General features: G+C 42.7%; 1 protein-coding gene across 1 annotated transcript in view; it reads left to right on the top strand.

Annotated features, from left to right (window-relative positions):
- The window catches only part of LOC111872068 (forkhead box protein P1), a 601,128-nt gene that overhangs the window by 520,801 nt on the left and 59,342 nt on the right, over positions 1-20,985 (top strand). Inside the window, exons 4-5 of the mRNA XM_023865595.2 lie at positions 8,244-8,675; positions 12,676-12,735. Coding sequence (XP_023721363.1) covers positions 8,244-8,675; positions 12,676-12,735 — 492 coding nt within the window. The remainder of the gene's footprint in view (positions 1-8,243; positions 8,676-12,675; positions 12,736-20,985) is intronic.

The raw sequence follows: 20,985 nt of genomic DNA, 5'->3' as shown, positions 1-20,985 counted from the left end.
GCCCAGGGTTCACCCATACACTTATACAATGAATACCGGTGGTTCTTTTCGAGGGGGTAAAGCGGCAGGGGCTTGAAGGTGCTAACTCACCCGAATCTAGTGCCAAGGTCAAGAATGATGACTCTATACCTACACTTCCCTATATATCTTCCTGGCATGATAATTAATTAAGCACAGGGACAAATATACCTTTACCTTACAGTTTAAAAGTGAGACCGGAGAAGTTCCAAAATTGTCGACAGATGGCACCCATATCATATCGATATTTCGTTTCAGTTAAACTATTTTATTTATGTTAGTACAGGAGCCCGGTCTAGAAAACCGAAATTAACGGCCATGGGGATTCGTTGCGCTGACCACGCGACACCCTCTATCCTCTAAAATTGGCACTAACTTCGCCGACAAGTGGCGGTCGCTCGGTCGGTATAGTTCGCTTTGCGGACTAAAACCTCGGAGTTTGTTTTTTAATACAGGAGCAGTTTCAAGGAAATAGCGGCTGCGCTTTAGAAAACTGAGATTAACGGCCGTGGGCAGTCGTTGCGCTCACCACGCGACACCCTGTATCCGCTAAAATTGTCACTTAACTCCAGCAATCGTGTTTTAAATGTTTCGAAACATTCCTGTGTGTCTGTATTTCCCCCGTTTCTCTTTGCAAGGGGTTTCAAAAGAAGTGCCATCAATGCGGAAATAAGGGAAGACTGGTGAATCTTGTGAGGTGTGGGGAACAGGTATCGAGAAGGCGGAAGTGTCGTTTGCTATTAAACGAACAGAAGCTAGTTGTCACAGAAGAAACATTTCCCAACTGAAACACTGACGTAACTGCAACAAGCTAAGCGTGTAGGGGTGGGAGCTCCGGATAACGCATCGATTTCACAAGACCTTGTCGAAAGTCTTGAAGACATTTACATGAAGAGAGCGCAGTGAACAGAGCTATATGCCCCCTTCTCTCTCAATGGCTCTACAGCCCTTTGAACCTAGGCTGCTTTTTTACACAGTCGGTAGGACTCCTTGGACGGGGGATCAGCCCGTCGCAAGGCCGCTACCTACACACTGAACAATACAAACAGAGAATAAACGTAAGATTTGAGGCTTTCACGGCGGTGACTATGAAGAAAGCAGTCTTCTCGGATTTGGCACCGTGTATATGTGGTGTTAACCGACGTTTCGGAGGCTTTTACCGGTTCTCACGGTCTCTTTGCTTGCAGATTCTTATATATTTTTTCTTCTACCCTGAAGATGGAGGCGATACGTTCCTCCGAAACGTCGGTTAACACCACATATACACGGTGCCAAATCCCAGAAGACTGCTTTCTTCAGAGAATAAACGGTTTATATAATACAAATTCAGTCCACAATGCAACAAATTGTTCCTTGTTTCTTACATTTTCACTTTCGACACGTGTTTCGACCCTAAATGTCCATGTTCAGGTGCCTTCCTATGGTAAAACTGCTGCGCTATACTAATATTGTTCACACCACACGTTGCTGCAAGGAACAACGCACAAGCAAGGCGCAACATTACAGATTACAGACGTAACACAACAACGGGCATACGAATAGAAAAACAAGCTGCCGTAATAAAACATCTGAACAAAAGATACAGATCTAAAGAAGTGAAGGTCGCCCCTTGTGAGGTGGAATAAGAATTTTACAAAATTCAAAGAAAATTTTAATAGATTTTATTTTATTTAAATTAAGTAAACTACGGATAGGATATTCATGGGAAAGCCAGAAGTAAAGAGACCACTAGGAAGATGAAGGCGTAGGTGTGTGGACAATATTAAAATGGATCTTAGAGAGATAGGCTAGGATTGTATGGATTGGATTGATCTGACTCAGGATAGGGACCAGTGGTGGACTCTTGTGAACACGGTAATGAACCTTCGGGTTCCATAAAGTGCTGGGAAGTTTTAAGTTGTTGCACAGTTGGAGGCTTCTCAAGCAGGGCTCAGCTCCATAAGTAAGTTAGTAAGTAAGTAAGTAAGTAAGCAAGCTGTAGCGTGTGCTATTTTAGCGCAGTTAGACTACGTTTGTGACGTTTCGAACCATGAAGCGTGCAGTCGCATATGTGATGAATGGATAACATTAGTGCAGTGTAGCAGTTTCAACACAGTAAGACACCTGAAGATGGTCATTTAGGGCTGAAACATGTGTCGAAAGTGAAAGTGTAAGAAACAAGGAAAATTTGTTGCATTCTTGACGGACTGTAACGGTTTCAGATATAGCATTAGCAACAGAATGTTTAAATACAGGATTACAGAATAAACGCATACACAGACATCCATGCCTCAAGTGGGATTCGAACCCAGTGATCCCAGCGTTCGAGGGCGACGAAGACATTTCATGCCGTAGACCGGTCGGCGGTTATCTTGAACCGTGGGCGATGTACCATATCAAGCGTGTTCCTTTTTTTAGGCTTGATTTCTATGAAATTTGAAAATAGGAGCTCACAATTGTAGGTCGTGAGGACTGGGAGCAAATAATTAGTGGCTCTGTAATACAGTTCTGTATATTCGGACCGAAAATGGGTCCACGAATGCAGGAGGGATTCGTAACTGAAGTCTATTTCCTACATTTCGTCAGACGCCACGTGGACGGGCATATCACATTCACGAGATGGGAAGTTGAATGTTTCAGCTTGAGACATAGCGGCGAACGGATTTCTGATCTACTCTTTTTGGTTGCGTCCTGCTCATAAAAGTATTGATTTATGATCTGTTGCAGCATTTTGGTGTGCTTTTCTTAAATGTGCCTAGTAATACATGTATTTAATCGATTTCTTACTTTAAACTCCGTGGCTTTTAGTCCGGAAGCGAACTATACCGACCGAGCGACTGCCGCTTGTCGGCGAATTTAGTGCCAACTTTAGCGGATAGAGGGTGTCGCGTGGTCAGCGCAACGAATCCTCCCTGCCGTTAATCTCGGTTTTCTAGACCAAAGCCGCTATTTCTTTGAAATATCCCTTCAGTTATCATCACGAGGCTGAGTGGACCCCGTTCCAGACCCACTACTTCTCAGAAAATCTGGTAGCGCTGGGAAACTCTGACCACTAGATCACAGAGGTGGCCTTTCTTACTATAACGAATGAAGAAAATCATAAAATGTTGGGGAGGAGCCGGAACGTTGGCGAGAGGGCCGATCGGTCTTATGGAGAAATCCTGGTGTCTCTTCCTGTACATTAAGAATCTTGATATTTCGGCCCTGAAGTAACAGGCTTAAGGTGTTCATAATCCTGAATGTATCACTGAGGTGCTCTAGTTGAAGAAGCTACTTGAAGCTATGATCTTCTGCGCGGAAATTCTGTGGCTCCACTATTCCGGCTTTCAGGCGTCATGTCGCATGTTTGTATGTTATTGTAACGGCCGTCTCTTCTGGTTCCAGTATTCTAGCTTTCAGGAATTAGGAAGGGGTACGTAGACACAGACAGCAAGGCGATTTCATGAGCCTCTTTTTATTTTTTTTTTCAAAATAATTAAAATATGCTAATAATGGAAGAATGTCTCTACTTGTATTGTCAGTCAGGTGGGGTGGGGACATTCCTATCACTCTGCGGGTAACAGTGTCGAGTTTAACACAGACAGACATGTATGTAACCAGTGAGCAGATACCTGCGTTTTCTTTGTATGTGATAAAAATATCTACATTGATTTGTCCCCTGAAACCGCCTACGGATAATCTGGTGGGCCGCCACGGACCATAGTTTGAGAAACACTAGTTAGTTTATATGAATTGTATTTTTATCTATCTATGGGTCTACAGGCTTTGTTGAACCTTAGCCGGTATGAATCCTGTTAGTCGATATAATTTATAGTGAATATGTTTTAGTAACTCACACCTGAAATTACAAAATATATAATTTCGATTTGTATAAAGACAGTTATTATGTTTTTGGACATTATCCGTCGTCCTGTCTTACTTACTTACTCATGGAGCTGAGCCCTTCTTGAGGAGCCGCCAATTCTGCAGCTACTCAAGAATTCCCCAGCGTTTATGGAACCCGAATGTTCATCACCGTGTTCACAAGAGCCCTCCACTAGTCCCTATCCTGAGCCACATCTGTGCAATCCATACCATCACATCCTATCTCTCTAAGGTCCATATTAATATTGTCCACCCACCTACGCCTTAGTCTTCCCTGTGGTCTCTTTCCTTCTGGCTTTCCCACCAATATCCTATATGCAGTCCTCGTCTCCCCCATTCGTGCTACATGACCTGCTCACCTCATCCTCCTTGACTTGATCATTCTAATTATACTTGGAGAAGAGTACAAGTTATGAAGCTCCTCATTATGCAGTTTTCTCCAACCTCCTGTGATTTCATCTCTCTTCGGTCCAATGATTCTATTTTTTTTTATCCGTCCTGTTTCCTTTTCAAAACACAACGTTTCGGAGACTGGATTCTGTCCCCGTCCTCAGGTAAAACCTACTCAGTTGGGTCCAATAGACAGAGCTAGCCCCTACTTCCGGAAGTGGGGACTAGCTCTGTCTATTGGACCCAACTGAGTAGGTTCGCCTGAAGACGGAGACATAATCCAGTCTCCGAAACGTTGTGTTTTGAAAATGAAACATGACTTTTTTTAAATAATTATACAAGTCGATGGATAATGCCCAAAAAGCTAATGCTTGTAGCAATATACCATCGACACAAACTTTTACATCTTATTTATATTAAGATACGTTTTTCTGGAAGACACATGCAGAAAAGACTGGCTTCCTGCCTGACTTGAAGAGGGTTACAGCCTGGACAATCTCCCGAACAAGAGACTTAAGAAGTCACTGTATAAAGAACTCCGATATTTTGCAGTCCTCTCCACGGTTGAGAGGAAGTTAAGTGGTGTATTCAGAGAGACTTTATGTGCTTGTAGTTGAACGCGAGGTTTTCATCCTGCGGCGGATGATATGGGAGACTCTCGTGTTGACACGCTGGATTTTGGTGCTTTGCCTTTCCTGCCTTCTTCATCAACCTACCCTCACATTTAGGGTCCTCTGATTGGCGATATATTCTCTGATGAATGGCTGAATTCCTTTCGGCACAGCTTACTGGTTTGGTGGGTTTCTATCTACATTGACCTTGTTACCTTTATAGAAATTAAGGACACTACTTCGAGGAGAATTAGTGACGTTATGAAGAATAAAATGTAACTTCACTGCAATTTGCCTACTTCTAAACAAAAGTAGGCTTATAGCCTTTATGTTAATGCTTGTGTTTTTCCTAATAACTTATAAACAAGTCATATCATTGGATAATTAAATACAGTGGATAACAGAGTGTCAGTATGGCGGCCAAGCGAATGTAAGTGAAGGCGACACTGGCGCTGATTAATATAAAAAAACCTCCGTGGTTTTAGTCAGCGAACTATACCGACCGAGAGACCACCGCTTGTCGGCTAAGTTAGTGCCAACTTTAGCGGATAGAGGGTGTCGCGTTGTCAGCGCAACGGGTCCCCACGACCGTTAATCTCGGTTTTCTAGATCGGAGCCGCTGTTTCCTTGAAATAGCCCCTCAATTATCTTCACGAGGCTGAGTGGACCCCGTTCCAGACTCACTACTTCTCGGAAAATCTTATAGCGCCTGGAATCTAACCCGACCTCTGGATCTGTAGCCAGGAACTATGACCACTAGACAACAGAGGTTGATTAATATCGAATTTTTGAAACCATGTTATTGTTAATTTTATTTGAACGGAGAATAATGTCATGTAAATACATGAAATATTTACACACTTTCCTGTTTCATACAAAAACGACCCATGGTTCCTATGAATGTGAAATTAAACGTTTGAATGAATCACGAATCGCTGACGTAAAATAGTTTTTGAGGTCTGTTTCTCACCCCGGTCCTTGGCATATTACTTGCAGCATCACGCTACCTGAGCTGACGTTCTGGAAAGATTACACTCGGACCGCGTCTCCGATAAATTACGCTTCCTGTCTACAACATGGACGACAGATATGAAAATGTTACGTTCCTTTCCGGGAAAAAAGTCTCAGATTGAACATGAGACTGGCTAGTCATAGAGCTGACACAGAAATCGTTCTGAATGAGAAGATATCCGAGCTTCTCTAGCTGAAATCGAATCTAACCTTCTTAGTCCTACCCACACTCGCCCCATAGTAAGCCAAATAAGAAATCTCCTTAAGTATTTCTCGTCTCATTTTTATGTCAAAATTTATACTGAGTTTTGAATTTTCTTAAAAATCAGGAAGACTTGGTAGTTAATTGTTTTCTTGCTGGAATTTACTTTCACTCATGCTCCTGTACTTAACAGTATTAATTCTGACACTTACTTACTTACTTATGGAGTTGAGTCCTTCTTAAGGAGAGCTACTCAAGAATTTCCCAGCATTTTATGGAACTCGAAGGTTCATTGCCGTGTTCACAAGAGTCCTCCACTGGTCCCTATCCTGAGCCAAATCAATCCAATTCCATCCCATCCTATCTCTATAAGATCCATTTTAATATTGTCCACTCACCTACGCCTTGATCTTCCCAGTGGTCTCTTTCCTTCTGGCTTTCCCACCAATTTCCTATACGCATTTTAATTATGACACTTAGCTGAACTAATTCACAGACTCTTTATGTAGATTAAGTTGTGTGTGCATCGGGCATCGAGTGACAATCTTCTGCATGAACCTTATTGGGCTTCCCTTCATGAAATATCCGTCTTCAGCACAGAATGTCATGATCCAGTGACTGTCATTTCTTCATGTCACAGATATTTTTTTTTCCTTGGCACTATAGCCCCAGTGGGCCTAGGCCTACCTCCATGAACTTCATTCACTTCGGTTTTTCTAGATCTTACACATGCGGTAGGACTCCTTGGGCGGGTGATCAGCTCGTCGCAAGGCCTCTACCTGTACACAAACACAGAAAACGCACACAAACATCCATGCCTTGAGTGGGATTCGAACTCACGATCCCGGCTTCCGAGCGAGCGAAGACAGTGCATGCCTTAGACCGCTCGGCTACCGTGACCGGCAGTGTATAAGAATAATATATAAGAATTCAGTTCGTACCTCACAGGAAACAGATCCGAACCCACGATCCCGGTTTCCGAGCGAGCGAAGACAGTGCATGCCTTAGACCGCTCGGCTACCGTGACCGGCAGTGTATAAGAATAATATATAAGAATTCAGTTCGTACCTCACAGGAAACAGATCCGAACCCACGATCCCGGTTTCCGAGCGAGCGAAGACAGTGCATGCCTTAGACCGCTCGGCTACCGTGACCGGCATGTCACAGATATACCCGTTCAAATCTTCACCGATATATCCTATAATATGACTTACCCTTTTCTTAGTTTTCACCAAAATTTGCGCCATTTTTCGATTCGAGTTTTCATCAACATCCTGTCATTTCACACTCCCCGGTACATAGCCCGTGCTCTATGTCCAACGGCATGAAATAAACCAAGGAACAGGCTATACTAATCTTTAAGAGAACTATCATCTGTGATATAACGTCATATAATCCGTTGAAAATCAACCGATGTTTCGGAGGAACATATCGCCTCGGATTTCCACCTGCTTTCACACTGGTATCTTTCTTGGCTTATTCAACCCTGAGGATGGAGGCGCTATCTTATTCTGAAAGCACACGGCGTTATATCTCAGAATACAGTGCTCTTCATAACCACCGCTGCGAGAACCTCAGATCCTATCCCGTGTGGGCGTGGGTTCGAATACCTCTACCGTAGCCCTGCGAGTCATAAGAGGCGACGAAAAGGGAACCGATCGCCTGGGGGTATAACTGGGCCACGCTGTTCCTGGGGGATATAAATACGGGGACCTAGCCCTCCAGGTTGGGGGAGTCTCGAATCTGAGACAGTAAAATGCGGTCATGAGTCTCGCGGGACTCGGGACTCGAGAATGACTGCACTGGCGAGGTTCAGCGCCAATTCAGGATGAGGATGTTACATAAGGACTATAATCGCAAATGTTCAGTTTGAAAATAAAGTTACTGGTCGTGATCCTTAAGTGGTTGTCGCAGCGGTAGGCTCGGACAAGAGAATGACTACACTGGCGAGGACCAGCAACAATTATAAACGACAGACCTATCCTCTCGTCAGAGAGGATGTTACATAAGGACTATAACCGTAAATGTTCAGTTACTGAAGGGGTTTGTCGCCAAGACGAACTGATTGGCGGTAAGCCTTAAATCGTAAAGTAACAGTGACTCCGACACAAATGCTACACCTGTTTTGCGTTTAGCTAATTCTGAAATATGTGTGGTATGTGTTCCAGGCTTCGTCTATAGTGAAAGCTCTGAAGCACCAACAACAAAGGGATCGAGACAGGGACCGTGACGTGGAGTCTGCGGGCAATGGGAAATGCAGCCCTGGCCCTGCTCAGGTCCCCGCAAGTAGCAAATCTTCCGCATCAACGCAACCTCCAGGGCCAACCACTACTTCCACGCAGCCATCCCAACCCCCATCTCAACAGCCGCAACAGCAGACAACGTCCCAAACAGCACCTCAACAGCCGTCACCTCAACAGGCTCAGCTGCCTCCCCCCACCCCTCATCAGCAACAGATAATGTTGTCTCCAGCCTCAGGACTCCATCAGATGCAACAGCTTCTTCAGCAACAAATTCTTAGTCCAGCTCAGCTGCAGTCTCTCATGCAACAACACACGTTGTTCCTTCAGCAACAACAACAGCAACATCATCACCAGCCGGTGAGTACAACACCTGAAGTGTCTGGAGAATTTGCGGCTCCTCAAGAAGGGCTCAGCTCCATGTGTAATATTATCAAATGAATGCAGTTCTCACGGGTACTAAGTGAATCGCGACTTGTTTTTGTGCACATTATTGTATTGCTCAAATAATTAGAACTTCGCAGGTTAGGGCACTCTGCTACAAGCCGGAAGGTCGCGGGTTCGATTTCAGATGAGATCATTGGATTCTTCAATTGAACTAATCCTTCTAGCCGCACTATGACACTGGGGGTCGACTCAGCCTGTAACACAAATGAGTACGAGGAATATTCCTGGGGTCAAGGGCGACCAGCGCGTAAGACTGACAACTTCACCGCCATCTATGAGCTGATTGTCTAGAAAAATGTGGGAGCCTCGACGTCTCACAATCCTATAGACCTCCATGGCCTGTTACAGGGATAACTTAGTTCTTCTTAGATTGAGGAACATGTTTTGAATGTATTTTTACCAGGATATGCTACATGGCACTCCAATTTGCATTTCCTTATTTTGATGCATCAGATTTCTTGGTCATTAGCCGCAAAGCTGATTTTAATTGAAATTCATATAACCGATTAATGTACTATTGATGGATGTGAGATTTACAAAGTAAGGAACCCCCCACTCCCAGTCTCTTAAGGAGGATATCACTGTTCAAATGACAGCAGGATATGCCCACACATTTAGGAAAGTTTGTACGTATCATATGACACAGGTACATCAGAACTTTCATGTTTAGCAAATTATAAAGATAAATTATCTGGTGTTGTTTATCACTTCGTAAAATGTATATTCCCATGTTGAATTTTATAAGCGAAGCGATTTTTGTGTTATATTAGACTCAAACATATTTTAGTATATTTTATAAAATTTGCTTATACATTTTGGGAACAACCAGAATATATCGCATCGATTATTATGCATATCAAGATAAATTAACAATAATACTTCTGATATTCCACGTTAAGTATATTCAATTTATAAACCTCTAGGTCAAGTCATTTCTATTAAATGATTTAAATATGTTTCAGACTAAAATTCCGGTATAGAAAACCGAGATTAACGGCCTTGGGTATTCGTTGCGCTGACCACGCGACACCCTCTATCCGTAAGAAGTTGGCACTAACTTCGCCGACAAGCGGCGGTCGCTCGGTCGGTATAGTTCGTTTGCGGACTACAGGCCACTGAGTTTTTGTTTTGTCAGACCAAAATTAATTGCGTCGATTGCGTTAGTTTTTATTGATATTGCCAACTTGAATTTTGTTTCATTTTTTAAACGAATACTTCACTTTCTTACACTGAAATTATGTCGACGCCATTTTGATAGGACATTTCTGTTGCACGTAATCATGCTGTAAGCAAGAAGTCATTTTGGNGCCATAGCTCAAGCGGTTAGTTGCTGGCTTCCCATCGCAGCGGCCCGTGTTTGATCCCGGGTCTGGTCAAGTGGGATTTATGGTGGACAGAGTGGCGCTGGGGCTTATTTTCTCAGAGTACTTCGGTTTCCCTTGCCAATCTTCATTCCACCAAATTTTCCATCATCATACTCACCCGAGGCAGGCTACAATAGGCCAATCAGTGGCCTCCGTGTCGAGTGGACCCAGTTGGACTCCACTCCCCATTAAGAGAATTAAAAAAAAAAGTCATTTTGATGAAACTTTTGAGACACTTCTCTGCGTTTATATGCATATGTCCACTTAAATTATTCAATGTAATGGAAATATTGTTCCATTATTTTTTTCCGAAAATAAGGAATTCGAAGCAGAAACCACAAAGGTTACTTTATTGTTACGTATTTTTAGATCGTAAGTATACCATCTCTAATGCAACAATAACCTTACGTAAAGGACACTAAAATATATTTAATACAGTTAAAGTGTTTGTAAAATACTTTAAAATATCATTAAAATTATACATTCATTCCTTGTTGCAACATGTTTCGGCCACACATGGACCATCATCAGGCATTTTTTTGTTATTGGGGAGACCACTGCACTGTACACTTTGTCTTCTGTGCCCTTAGGCATAACAAAGTAAACAACACAAAAACCCTAAACTAGCAATAGAAATAAGTATATAACAAGCACTTTTAGTGTATTAAATATATGTTTAGTGTCTTTCATATAAGGTCATTGTTGCATCACAGGCGGTGTACTTACGATCTAAAAATGATGCCACAATGCAACAGGATGTGAAATATAATATTACTGTTACGTAAATTGAGCGTTGTAGTCACACACAGACACACAGACACACCCCCAGACAGTATCGTGATCTCATTAGCTTACTTTTTCCCCTGGAAAGAAAATGGGCGAAAACATAGCTTGCAGTGAATATCTTACACACTAACAATGAAATTAAGATACAGAATGCTCACGTATTTGTCATATGTAACATTGAAGTAATGCAAATGTTTCTGTAACAGTTGTTAGTTAGTTAGTTATTTAGAGAGGGTGGGTTTCCCCATGCACCGCGACCAGTTTGATCTATTGTGCTTCCCTCAATGATATTCTACCAGTCTCTATACCCTACCAATAAATGGTGCGTACCATCAGTCCCGCCGAGCAAGCGAGTTCGGCCACTTGCTTAGCGGTATCTATAATGCTTCCCCCATCTATCAGAGGTCTTAGAGACTATTGTTGGGTGGGAAACGTCCTGGAATTTGGTTCAATGATCCCCTTTGGGGATATGAGGTTCTTTGACGTACCGTAAAGCTACGACACGGGACCCACGGCTTAAAGTCCCTCCCGGAGGACTTGTTCCCTGAATTTTTCCGCCCTTAAAAATTCCACGACCTCCGCCGGGTGTTTGAACCCGCGTACTACGAGTCATGAGGTGGGAACGTTACCTCTAGACTACGGAGGCCGCTTTCTGTAACAGTAGCAATACATTTTCCGGTTTATTCGAAACCGTTTCGTAATAAATTGTATATCACAATTTAAATATTGTCACAAACTAAGGGTTGCTATAGACGGGGTTTGGTGTGTGGATTTACTGGATTCTTACAAACCGTAACTACAGTTATTTATAATCTTTTCACTGATTATCGCGATTTATAAGTCACTAGAGGACACTCTAGTTCTTCTCAGTCTACGTTCACTAGCCGTTTCCTGGTAACGGATCTTAACAATGAAGATTCTTCAGCTTCTGTGGTCACGCCGTTGCCCGCTGGCAAACACTCCACATCTGACCTGCCTCCTTAGCCTCCTTTGCAGGACTCCAACTATGCCGTCAACACAACTAATCAAGTGGCCCTCGTTATAACACCTCGGCACAGACTGCATAGAAAACACTTCTTCCTATAATTCTTCTGTTGTTACTTGCGCAGCCATCGGCTCGGATTGCGCAGTAAACACCTCATTGTTGCTATTTACAGACCGTTGCCTAGCAACGAACATATTTGCATCAATTACTGTCTCCGCTAGCTTCGAAACTTTGGCTTTCAGCACATGTTACAATATTAAACATTTTATTTGTTCTAAGATTTGAGGTTTTCACGGCTGTGACTATGAAGAATGCCATCTTCTGGGGTGTAGCGCCGTGCAGATATCATGTAAACCGACTTTTCGGAGGAATGTATCGCTTCCATCCTCAGGGTAGAAGGAAAAAGGAAAAAATCTAAGTCACTTAGTCTGCGGCCACCTACTCACGCTGCTTCCTCGCTCGTGGATTTTTCCTTTTTCTTCTACCCTGAAGATGGAGGCGATACATTCCTCCGAAACGTCGGTTTACACAATATATACACGGGCCCACATCTCAGAAGACGGCATTCTTCATTTTATTTGTTGTATTATTTGCATCTAATTGCAAATATGAATTTAAATTTAATTTATCATTAAAAGTTCCTGTTTTTTAAAGATAATATGTGTGTATTGTAGAACATCATGGTGGTGTGCGCCTGAAAGTTGTTTTGTTTGTACCAGTATTCACATCCGAATTTGATGAATGTTTTATTAATTGGAATTCATTTTGATTCTTACAGGAATCGGCAAGCGATATTCCTGCCAATGACAGATTTGGTTACCTTACTCTAAAATCAGTGGTAAGTTGCAAATTGGAGCCATTAATTTAATTTCATAACTTATAGTTAATTTATATAGCTTTAAGCATTTTAAGATAACACGCAAAAGTGTGTTTATAAGGTGATATATATTTATAGTGTAATTCACATTGGATATACGGTATTTTAAAATAAACTTTAAATTCTCATATCATTTTGCAAAATGGCCGTCGTGTTTGCTTTACATCGGTGCGACTGCGCAAATAAAGCGAGAGGACTTTTATTATATCCTTTCGTATCGTATATTTTTGGAGCAACCGTTATTCTCAGTCGTAATGACATCTTAATCGTCAGAGCCGTTTTCGCCAAAGTAGCCATTTTGTTTTTGAGGGCCCCACCTGAAGGGCCCCAATTTATGGATCTGCATTCACATTCACTGGACTCCGTCATAGGATGCATAGATTATAGAATACCTAGTGTGAATGAAGAAGTCTTAACGGTTAGGCTCCAGCGGTTGGCACATCCCTGCGTCCACACATACATACAAACAGATACATGATATTCCAAAACCACTTAATCTTGTTCAGGAGTGCTAAAAACGTGAAAATTAATCAAACTCTCCAGATTGTGTTTTTCACATTCACAATACTTTCCCACATAGCATTATACTACGCATGTGATGAGTTAAATGCAGCGCGGCCTCACTTACGCTAATTTGAAATAGTGCGATATAAAAAATATTAATAAAGTCTGAAATAGTGCGATATAAAAGAATATTAATAAAGTCTCATTTTATGCGCAAAGTTTAAAATAATCAGAATCCCCCCCCCCCAAAATCGGCAAAAATCACATATGTGTTTCAAAATTGTTTTTTGAATTGTGCAAGTGTTGAAATCAGCAAGGTCAGCAGGAACGCATCTCCACTCATATAAAACGTGACCGCAGTGTATAATGTTTTGTGGAACTGAACCTCTTTCGAAGCGAAGCTTTGTGTGAAAACAATCTTGTCTCCTTCCGGTGGATGTTAGTTACGTCATTAGCCCTTGTACTGTAATTACAGCACAAAGCTTCAGACAGCCCTGCCATAGAATTTTACACATATATTGGGTTTGCGGACTTTATCCATCGTCCTGATTTTTAAGATAACTAAGAAAAACACGACGTTTCGGAAACAGATCCAGATCTGTGTGTTATACACCATCGTCAGAATCCTATAGTAACTAATCGTAGAATTTTAGTTTCTTTTTCCACGTAAAATTTTAGTTTCTTGACTCGTGGCCCAGTTGTTCTAGTTGTGTGACATATTTAAAAGGTTCCACTACGTTAAACTATTAGGTGAGGGCACACCAAGGGAACTGGCAACCGCAACGCAACCGCAATTTCCGAGAATTATTAAGGCGCGTCCACAATACTCGTACTCGTGCGACTCGCTATGCTCGCGAGCAATGTGGACGATATGACAAGTCACGAGACAAGCAAATTTAAAATTTTTAATTTAAAAACTATAGCCAATAAATTAAAATACGACTACAGCCTATACACACTACGAGTAAATATACGATCCTCACGCGCCGAAGCCTGGCGAGCAACTGAAGTAGTGTGGACGAAGATTTACGAGCACAAGTAAAAGCCAGACGAGTCTCCCGACGAGCACTAGCACAAGTAATGTGGACGCGCTTTTATCAGCCTGAGCTGAAAACATGTTACTGAATGGAGCACCGACAATTGAGGAAACTGCGTTGTATGTGTTTAACACAAGGCTGATAACAGTTCTCTGAAATTGCGGTTGCGTTGCGGTTGCTAGTTTCCTTGATGTCCCCTTGCCCCCACAGTATCCTAAAACTAGTTTCTGTTCTCTCCTCTGCGAAATCTATGCTATATTTGGTTGTGTCAATAAGAGAGACAGCCGGACAGTGGCCGCGCGGTCTGAGACATGAACTGTCTTCGCCCCCTCGAACACTGGATTCATCGGTTCGAATCCAACTCAAGCCATGGATATCTGTGTGTGCGTTTATTCTGTGTTTGTGTTATCCTGTGTGTAGGTAGCGGCCTTACGACGGGCTGATCACTCCTCCAAGGAGTCCTACCGTGTGTGTTAAAAAGATTACGGAACTGCCAGGTCCCAACAGAGGGTTGTAGAGCCATTGATGAATGAATGAAAAGAGAGAGAAAAAACTCCGCGGTCTGTAGTCCGCAAAAGAACTATGCCGACCGAGCGACCGCCGCTTGTCGGCGAAGTTAGTGCCAACTTTTGCGGATAGAGTGTGTCGCGTGGTCAGCGTAACGGATCCCCACGGCCGTTAATCTCGGCTTTCTAGACCGGAGCCGCTACTTTTCCATTCATGTAGGTTCTCAGTTATCCTCACGAGGCTGAGTGGACCCCATTCCAGACCCACTATTTCTCAGAAAATCTGGTAGCGCCGGGAATCCAACCCGGGACCTCTGGATTTGTAGCCAGGAACTCTGACCACTAGACCACAGAGGCGGTCAAGTAAGAGAGATACGTGTGGAGAACGGGTCCTGTTTTGTCGGCGGTCTATGTATTTGTGATTTTATTCGTAATTCACACATGGTGCTAGAGTGGGGAGAGAATCCCTTTACCATACAAGCAGAGTCACTGAACAGCAACACATTTCACTTATAAGCTGCAAGATTAACAATACAATGGTCTCCAAATCCCAAGCGAAAGACTACACAACAGGTGTTTGTCTTATTATTGTCGTTATTTCTATTGAAAAGTTATTTGATATTAAATTCAGCACATGCTATAAGAATACATACATACTTCTGGAGCAGCCGCCAATTCTGCAGCTACTCAAGAATTTCCCAGCATTTTATGGAACCCGAAGGTTCATTACCGTGTTCACAAGAGCCCTCGACTGGTCCCTATCCTGGGCCAGATCAATGCAATCCAAACAATTCCATTCCATGTTAGTTGGGTCCCTGTCACCACGGCATGGCGTCCTCAGGTTGCGGATGGAGGAGACGCCCTCCAGTTTTGGAGGGAAGCTGCGAATATATTGAATAAGCAGTCGCGGACAGTCGACAATGGGTGGTCCTCCAGCTTGTGGGTTGGGCGTGGGGCTAACAACTCTTCACCGAAGAAAATAAACTTGTTACGAAAATAAACGGCATAAGCTAAAGAAATAAGAATACATAGATTGAGGAAATTTGGGGACAATGTGTCGGGAAGAATATTTGGGTCTGAAAAAATTAAGTGTCGAAAATGAGAAGGAAAGTATATCTTAATAATCTGTAACGCCTACCTGATATTTTCAGGACAATTAAGTACTTCAAGATGAGTTAAGTTCCGCATGTGCAAGTGTGAAGTGCGTGGAGGTCACGTGGGGCAACTTGCCAATCTGTATGGACAAATAATATTAAAAACGCATCTTGGAGAAATTGAATTGAGAATGGACTGAACTGACTCGTTATACGTTCCAGTAACAAGCTACTAACTTCCATCCTCATAACCTATTTTCGCAATATCCAGCCTCATGTTACCTTGTGTTCTTGATATAGCAAGTGGTTGCTTTACAAGAGATTTTCCAGCTAGAAATCTTCATGCTTTTCTTGTGTATCAATCCCAGTTACATGGTCCAGTCCATAGGAACTCCTCGAGTTCTCTGATGTTTCAGTTTCAGTAGAGTACATCACGAAGTTACTTTTTGTGGATTATTCTGCATAATCCCTCTAACAGGCCATGAAGGCCCATAAAGTTGTGAGACGTCGAGGTTCCCACGTTCCCTAGACAATCGGCTCACAGATGGCGGTAAAGTTGTCAGCCTTACGCGCCGGCTGCCCTTTACCCCACCAGTAAGCTTCCTGGTACTCATTTCTGTTGTAGGCTGAGTCGACCCCAGGGCCATAGTGGCCCTGGAGGGATTAAGCCAATTGAAAAATCCAGTGACATCATCAGGATCGAACCCGTGATCATCCGGCTTGTAGCATAGTGCCTCAACCAACTATGCTATCGCGTGCCCCTTCTTATTCTCTGTACCTCACTTCTGTCCTTATAGAATCAAAATTTTCACAATAACTCTTTTCTTTCTTTCTTTCTTTCTTTCTTTCTTTCTTTGCGGATACGGTAACCTCTACTTTTAAACACCCAGTTCTGAATCTTGGAGAGTGAAGGGGCAGGAGGGAGTTCTCGTACCGCTTGAATGGGATAAGGGAAAGACGAAAACAACCAAAGTTGTATCGGTTCGCAAGTTTTGATATTGTATTCGGTTTAAGTTCTATTATTTATTTCCAAGTCATTGATTTCTGCATTGTAGAGAGGAAAGTTGATGGGTGTTACAGTTTCGGAAAATATCGTGCCAGAAGTGGCGTCAAGTCTGTCGCGTCTTATCTGTTCTATTGTTCGGTAGTTATGTATCACACACTGCTGCCCGGGACGTGAATATAAATGAAGTCGCGGAGTCAGAATCCTCCAACTCCCTATACTGCAATAACCATACTCCCAGCTATCCCACCGACAGACACGACACAGATGCAGCTGCAACGGGAAATATCTTATTAGGAAGTTTTTACAATAGTTTAGTTTCTTGGGGTGGGGTGGGACTGAGTCGACTTGGTACGTCGGCCACTAACTGGCCTATTGTACCATCCCCGGATGGCAGATGATGAGTGTGGAGCAGTCGGTGGAATGAGAATTTGGCAGGGGAGGCCGAATTACTAGGAGAAAACCTACCCCAGTGCCACTTTGTCCAGCACAAACCCCGTATGACCTGACCTGTGCTCGAACCTGGACCGTCGCGGTGGAAAGCCGGCGGTTAACCGCCTGAACGATGGTACGGTCGGTCGCTGCAATAAGACAAACGCCTCTTCAGTTTGTTTGGATACCGTTTAAATTGGTAAATATACGTATTTAGGTTTCTTGAAAACGTGTGGAGGAGCCGTCAATTCTACAGCTACTCAAGAACTTCCCAGAATTTTATGGAACCCGAAGGTTCATTACCGTGTTCACAAGAGCCCTCTAGCGGTCCCTATCCTGAGCCAGATCAATCCAATCCATACCATCCCATCCTAGCTATCTAAGATCCATGTTGATATTGTCCACCCTCCTATCTCTTGGTCTTCCTAGTGGTCTCTTTCGTTATGGCTTTCCCACCAATATCCTATACGCATTACTCTTCTCCCAGTTTTTTTTTAATTCGCATAGTGGGGGTTGGAGTCCAGGTGGATCCACTCGACACCTCGGCCACTGATTGGGCTATTGTACCTGTCCCGGGTGATTATGATGATGAAGAATTTGGTGGAATGAAGATTGGCAGGAGAAACCGATGTACTTGGGGAAAACCTGCTCCAGCGCCACTTTGTCCACCACAAATCCCACTTGACCAGACTCGGGATCGAACCCGGGCCGCCGCCGTGGGAAGCCAGCGACTAACCGCTTGAACTATGGCGCGCCCTCTTTCCCCATTAGTACTACATGTCCTGCCCATCTCATCCTCCTTGATTTGATCTTTCTACTTATACTCGAAGTACAGTGATAGTTAAGAAGTCCTGCTCCTGCAGTTTTTCTCGAACCTTCTCCTTTCTGTCCAGATACTCTCCTCAACACCCTATATTCGAAATGGCCCCATTGCATGGGGTGGGGTAAGACTGAGCCCACTTCGTACACAGGCCTCTAATTGGCCCATTATACCAGCCCAGAATGATAAATTTAGTATGGAACAGTCGGGATTAGAATTGGTAGGTGAAACCTAAGTACTCTGAGGAAACCCACCTCAGTGCCACTTTGTCCATCAAAAATCCCAAATGACTTATAATAGGATCGAACTCGAACCTCTGCGATGGGAGCCACATCTTTTATCGGAGTATAAATGCATGTAAAGTTCTTGTCTAAATCAGGAAGTTGTAACGGCGACTGTAAGTTATAGTTTTGTGTTGGTAGTGCCCGCCCCGAGGCAACTCTAAAATTCTTGTGGTCAGTAAAGAAACATCAAGAATAGCTAACATGAACGATTGAAATCCGAAGTCATCTTTCCTTTGCATTGAATTACAGGAATATTCCCATCACCAACAAAGCATCACTCCTATCCTATTGAGAGTCAGATCAACTCAGTTCACACCACTGCACCCCAGTACTCTGGGAACAATATAAGCACACCCTAATATCTTCTGAGTCCATGCTTTGAATTGCAGAACAGAACTCTCTATTGGGAGTCATATTTTATATCATCAACTGCCATACTTTGACTTGTTTTGCATTATATTTTCGATAGCGATAAATAATCATATTGCACATTTGTGCTTCACAAACTGTTATAGGTGTCTCTATTATGTGATGACAAAATATCACTGGTCTCCTTGACCATGTGGCATTTAATCAGCATTTTTGTATGGCATGTCTAGAAAGTTCCCACTTAATTAATTATATGTACTCACTATGCAAAGAAGTCGGAGTTCGAGTCCCGGTAAGGTCAAGAATTTTCTCTTCTCCTAGTCGTCCAGATCCACCGAACCTCTTATCCAATAGATACCGTGGGCTCTTTCTCGGAGGTAAAGCGGCCGGGGCGTGAAGCTGACTACTGACCTCCAACTAGTACTGAGGTCAAGAAAATGTGGATCTATACATCCACCCCCCATACGCCTTCATGTTGTAGTATTTAACTAGTTAAGCACATGGTCAACTTTACCTTACTCACCATAGATATTTATGCGATGAAAGCGTATAGTACATTACACATGTAACCCACTCTCAGTGAGTGAGGTTAGGTCTTTCTAAGGTACCCGACAGAGTAGGTGTTCCCCCTCACCTGACGATGGAAACACATCTAGTTTCCGAAACATTGTTTTTTTCTGGTATCTAGAATACCGGACGATGGACGAAGTCCAAAAACCCAGTGATTCTAGAAACATTTATACATTTGTAAGAAAATGCTTATTGCGTTAAAGATATATGCGTAGGCCTTACATTAAATATTTCTCATTAAACGACGTAGAGAGAAAATGTTTGTTTAGGCTTGCATGTAAAGTGGCTGTTCTAGTCGAACGATATATCTCGAATGTACACGCATGTGTAAACGCTTCCCACACCAACTTTAAGCAAAACTCGACAAAGTATTCTGGAGTTAAGAAGACGAGACAAAGCGAAGGACCTGGTGCGCAAACATCGTCTAAAAGAGACGTGACTGTGGAGCAAGGTATGCATGATCCCCATTTGATTGCTGAAAGAACTTCAGTGATTAAGATAACCTAATCCATATCGTGACCTTCATTTCCCGTTGGACTATTTAAAACAAAGCGTCTTGCCTATATACCATCGGTTGTAACGTTAAAAGATAAGTGTAAATTTTGCCGACAAGTAGTATTTGTATGTTTGTTACAATTGTCAGAAATAAGCAGCAATTATTTTCCCGAACAGTATTAACCAGTTGGTTTCTACAATGAAGATTCGTTCTTGCTATGACGTAGGAACTGAATTTCTAAATATTCATTCATCAATGACACTACAGCCCTTTGTTATGAACTGGCATCTTCAGTTTTGTTATATTTTTTACAGAGGCGGTAGGTAGGACTTCTTGGACGGGGGATCAGCCCGTCGCAAGGCCGTTACCTGCACATAGGTCAACACAAATAGAGAATAAACGCACACAGACATCCATGTCTTAAGTGGGATTCGAACCCGCGATCCCAGTGTTCGACCTAGCGAAGACAGTTCATGCCTTAGACCGAGCGGCCACTGTGATCGGCATTCTTAAACGTTACCAAGACAAAATTCTTGCTTCAAAGGTTAATTCTACAAATGACACAGCATTTTGCAAGTTGCATTGACAATTTCTGTATATTCCATATTTTTTTAATAAGCCTACTGCTGTAATACCGAATGATAAGATAAATACAGTTTAACAAGACTTGCAATTCTGCCAAACTGTGTGGGTATGCTTCTGTGCTATTTTATTTACGAGTCCTTCATCAAACTGCATTTATAGATGATTGTCATTCCTTCAGCACACATAAATGGAAGTTGAAGACACGGGAAGCCTTACACTAACTAAACTGTATACATTATCACATAGCTATGCTTGTTGGACACGAAGATCTCACCGAATTCCTTGTAATCCTGTTGATTATACAATTTATCTTAGAATTTAAGTAATCAATAAGGAAACTGCATGACATGAATCAAAATTTTCTTCATTCGTGTTTCTTAGGGCGAGGGCTCACCAAGGAAACTGGCAACCGCAACGCAACCGCAATTTTCGAGAATCGTTTTGAACCTAAGTTGAACACATGTTACTGAATGGAGCTTCGGAAAGCAGTTTCCTCAATTTTCTCTGCTCC

The sequence above is a fragment of the Cryptotermes secundus genome, unplaced genomic scaffold, assembly GCF_002891405.2.
Source record: "Cryptotermes secundus unplaced genomic scaffold, Csec_1.0 scaffold162, whole genome shotgun sequence".
Taxonomy (NCBI): domain Eukaryota; kingdom Metazoa; phylum Arthropoda; class Insecta; order Blattodea; family Kalotermitidae; genus Cryptotermes; species Cryptotermes secundus.
Note: the sequence above shows the minus strand (reverse complement) of the source record. Positions and strands in the feature narration are given on the sequence as shown.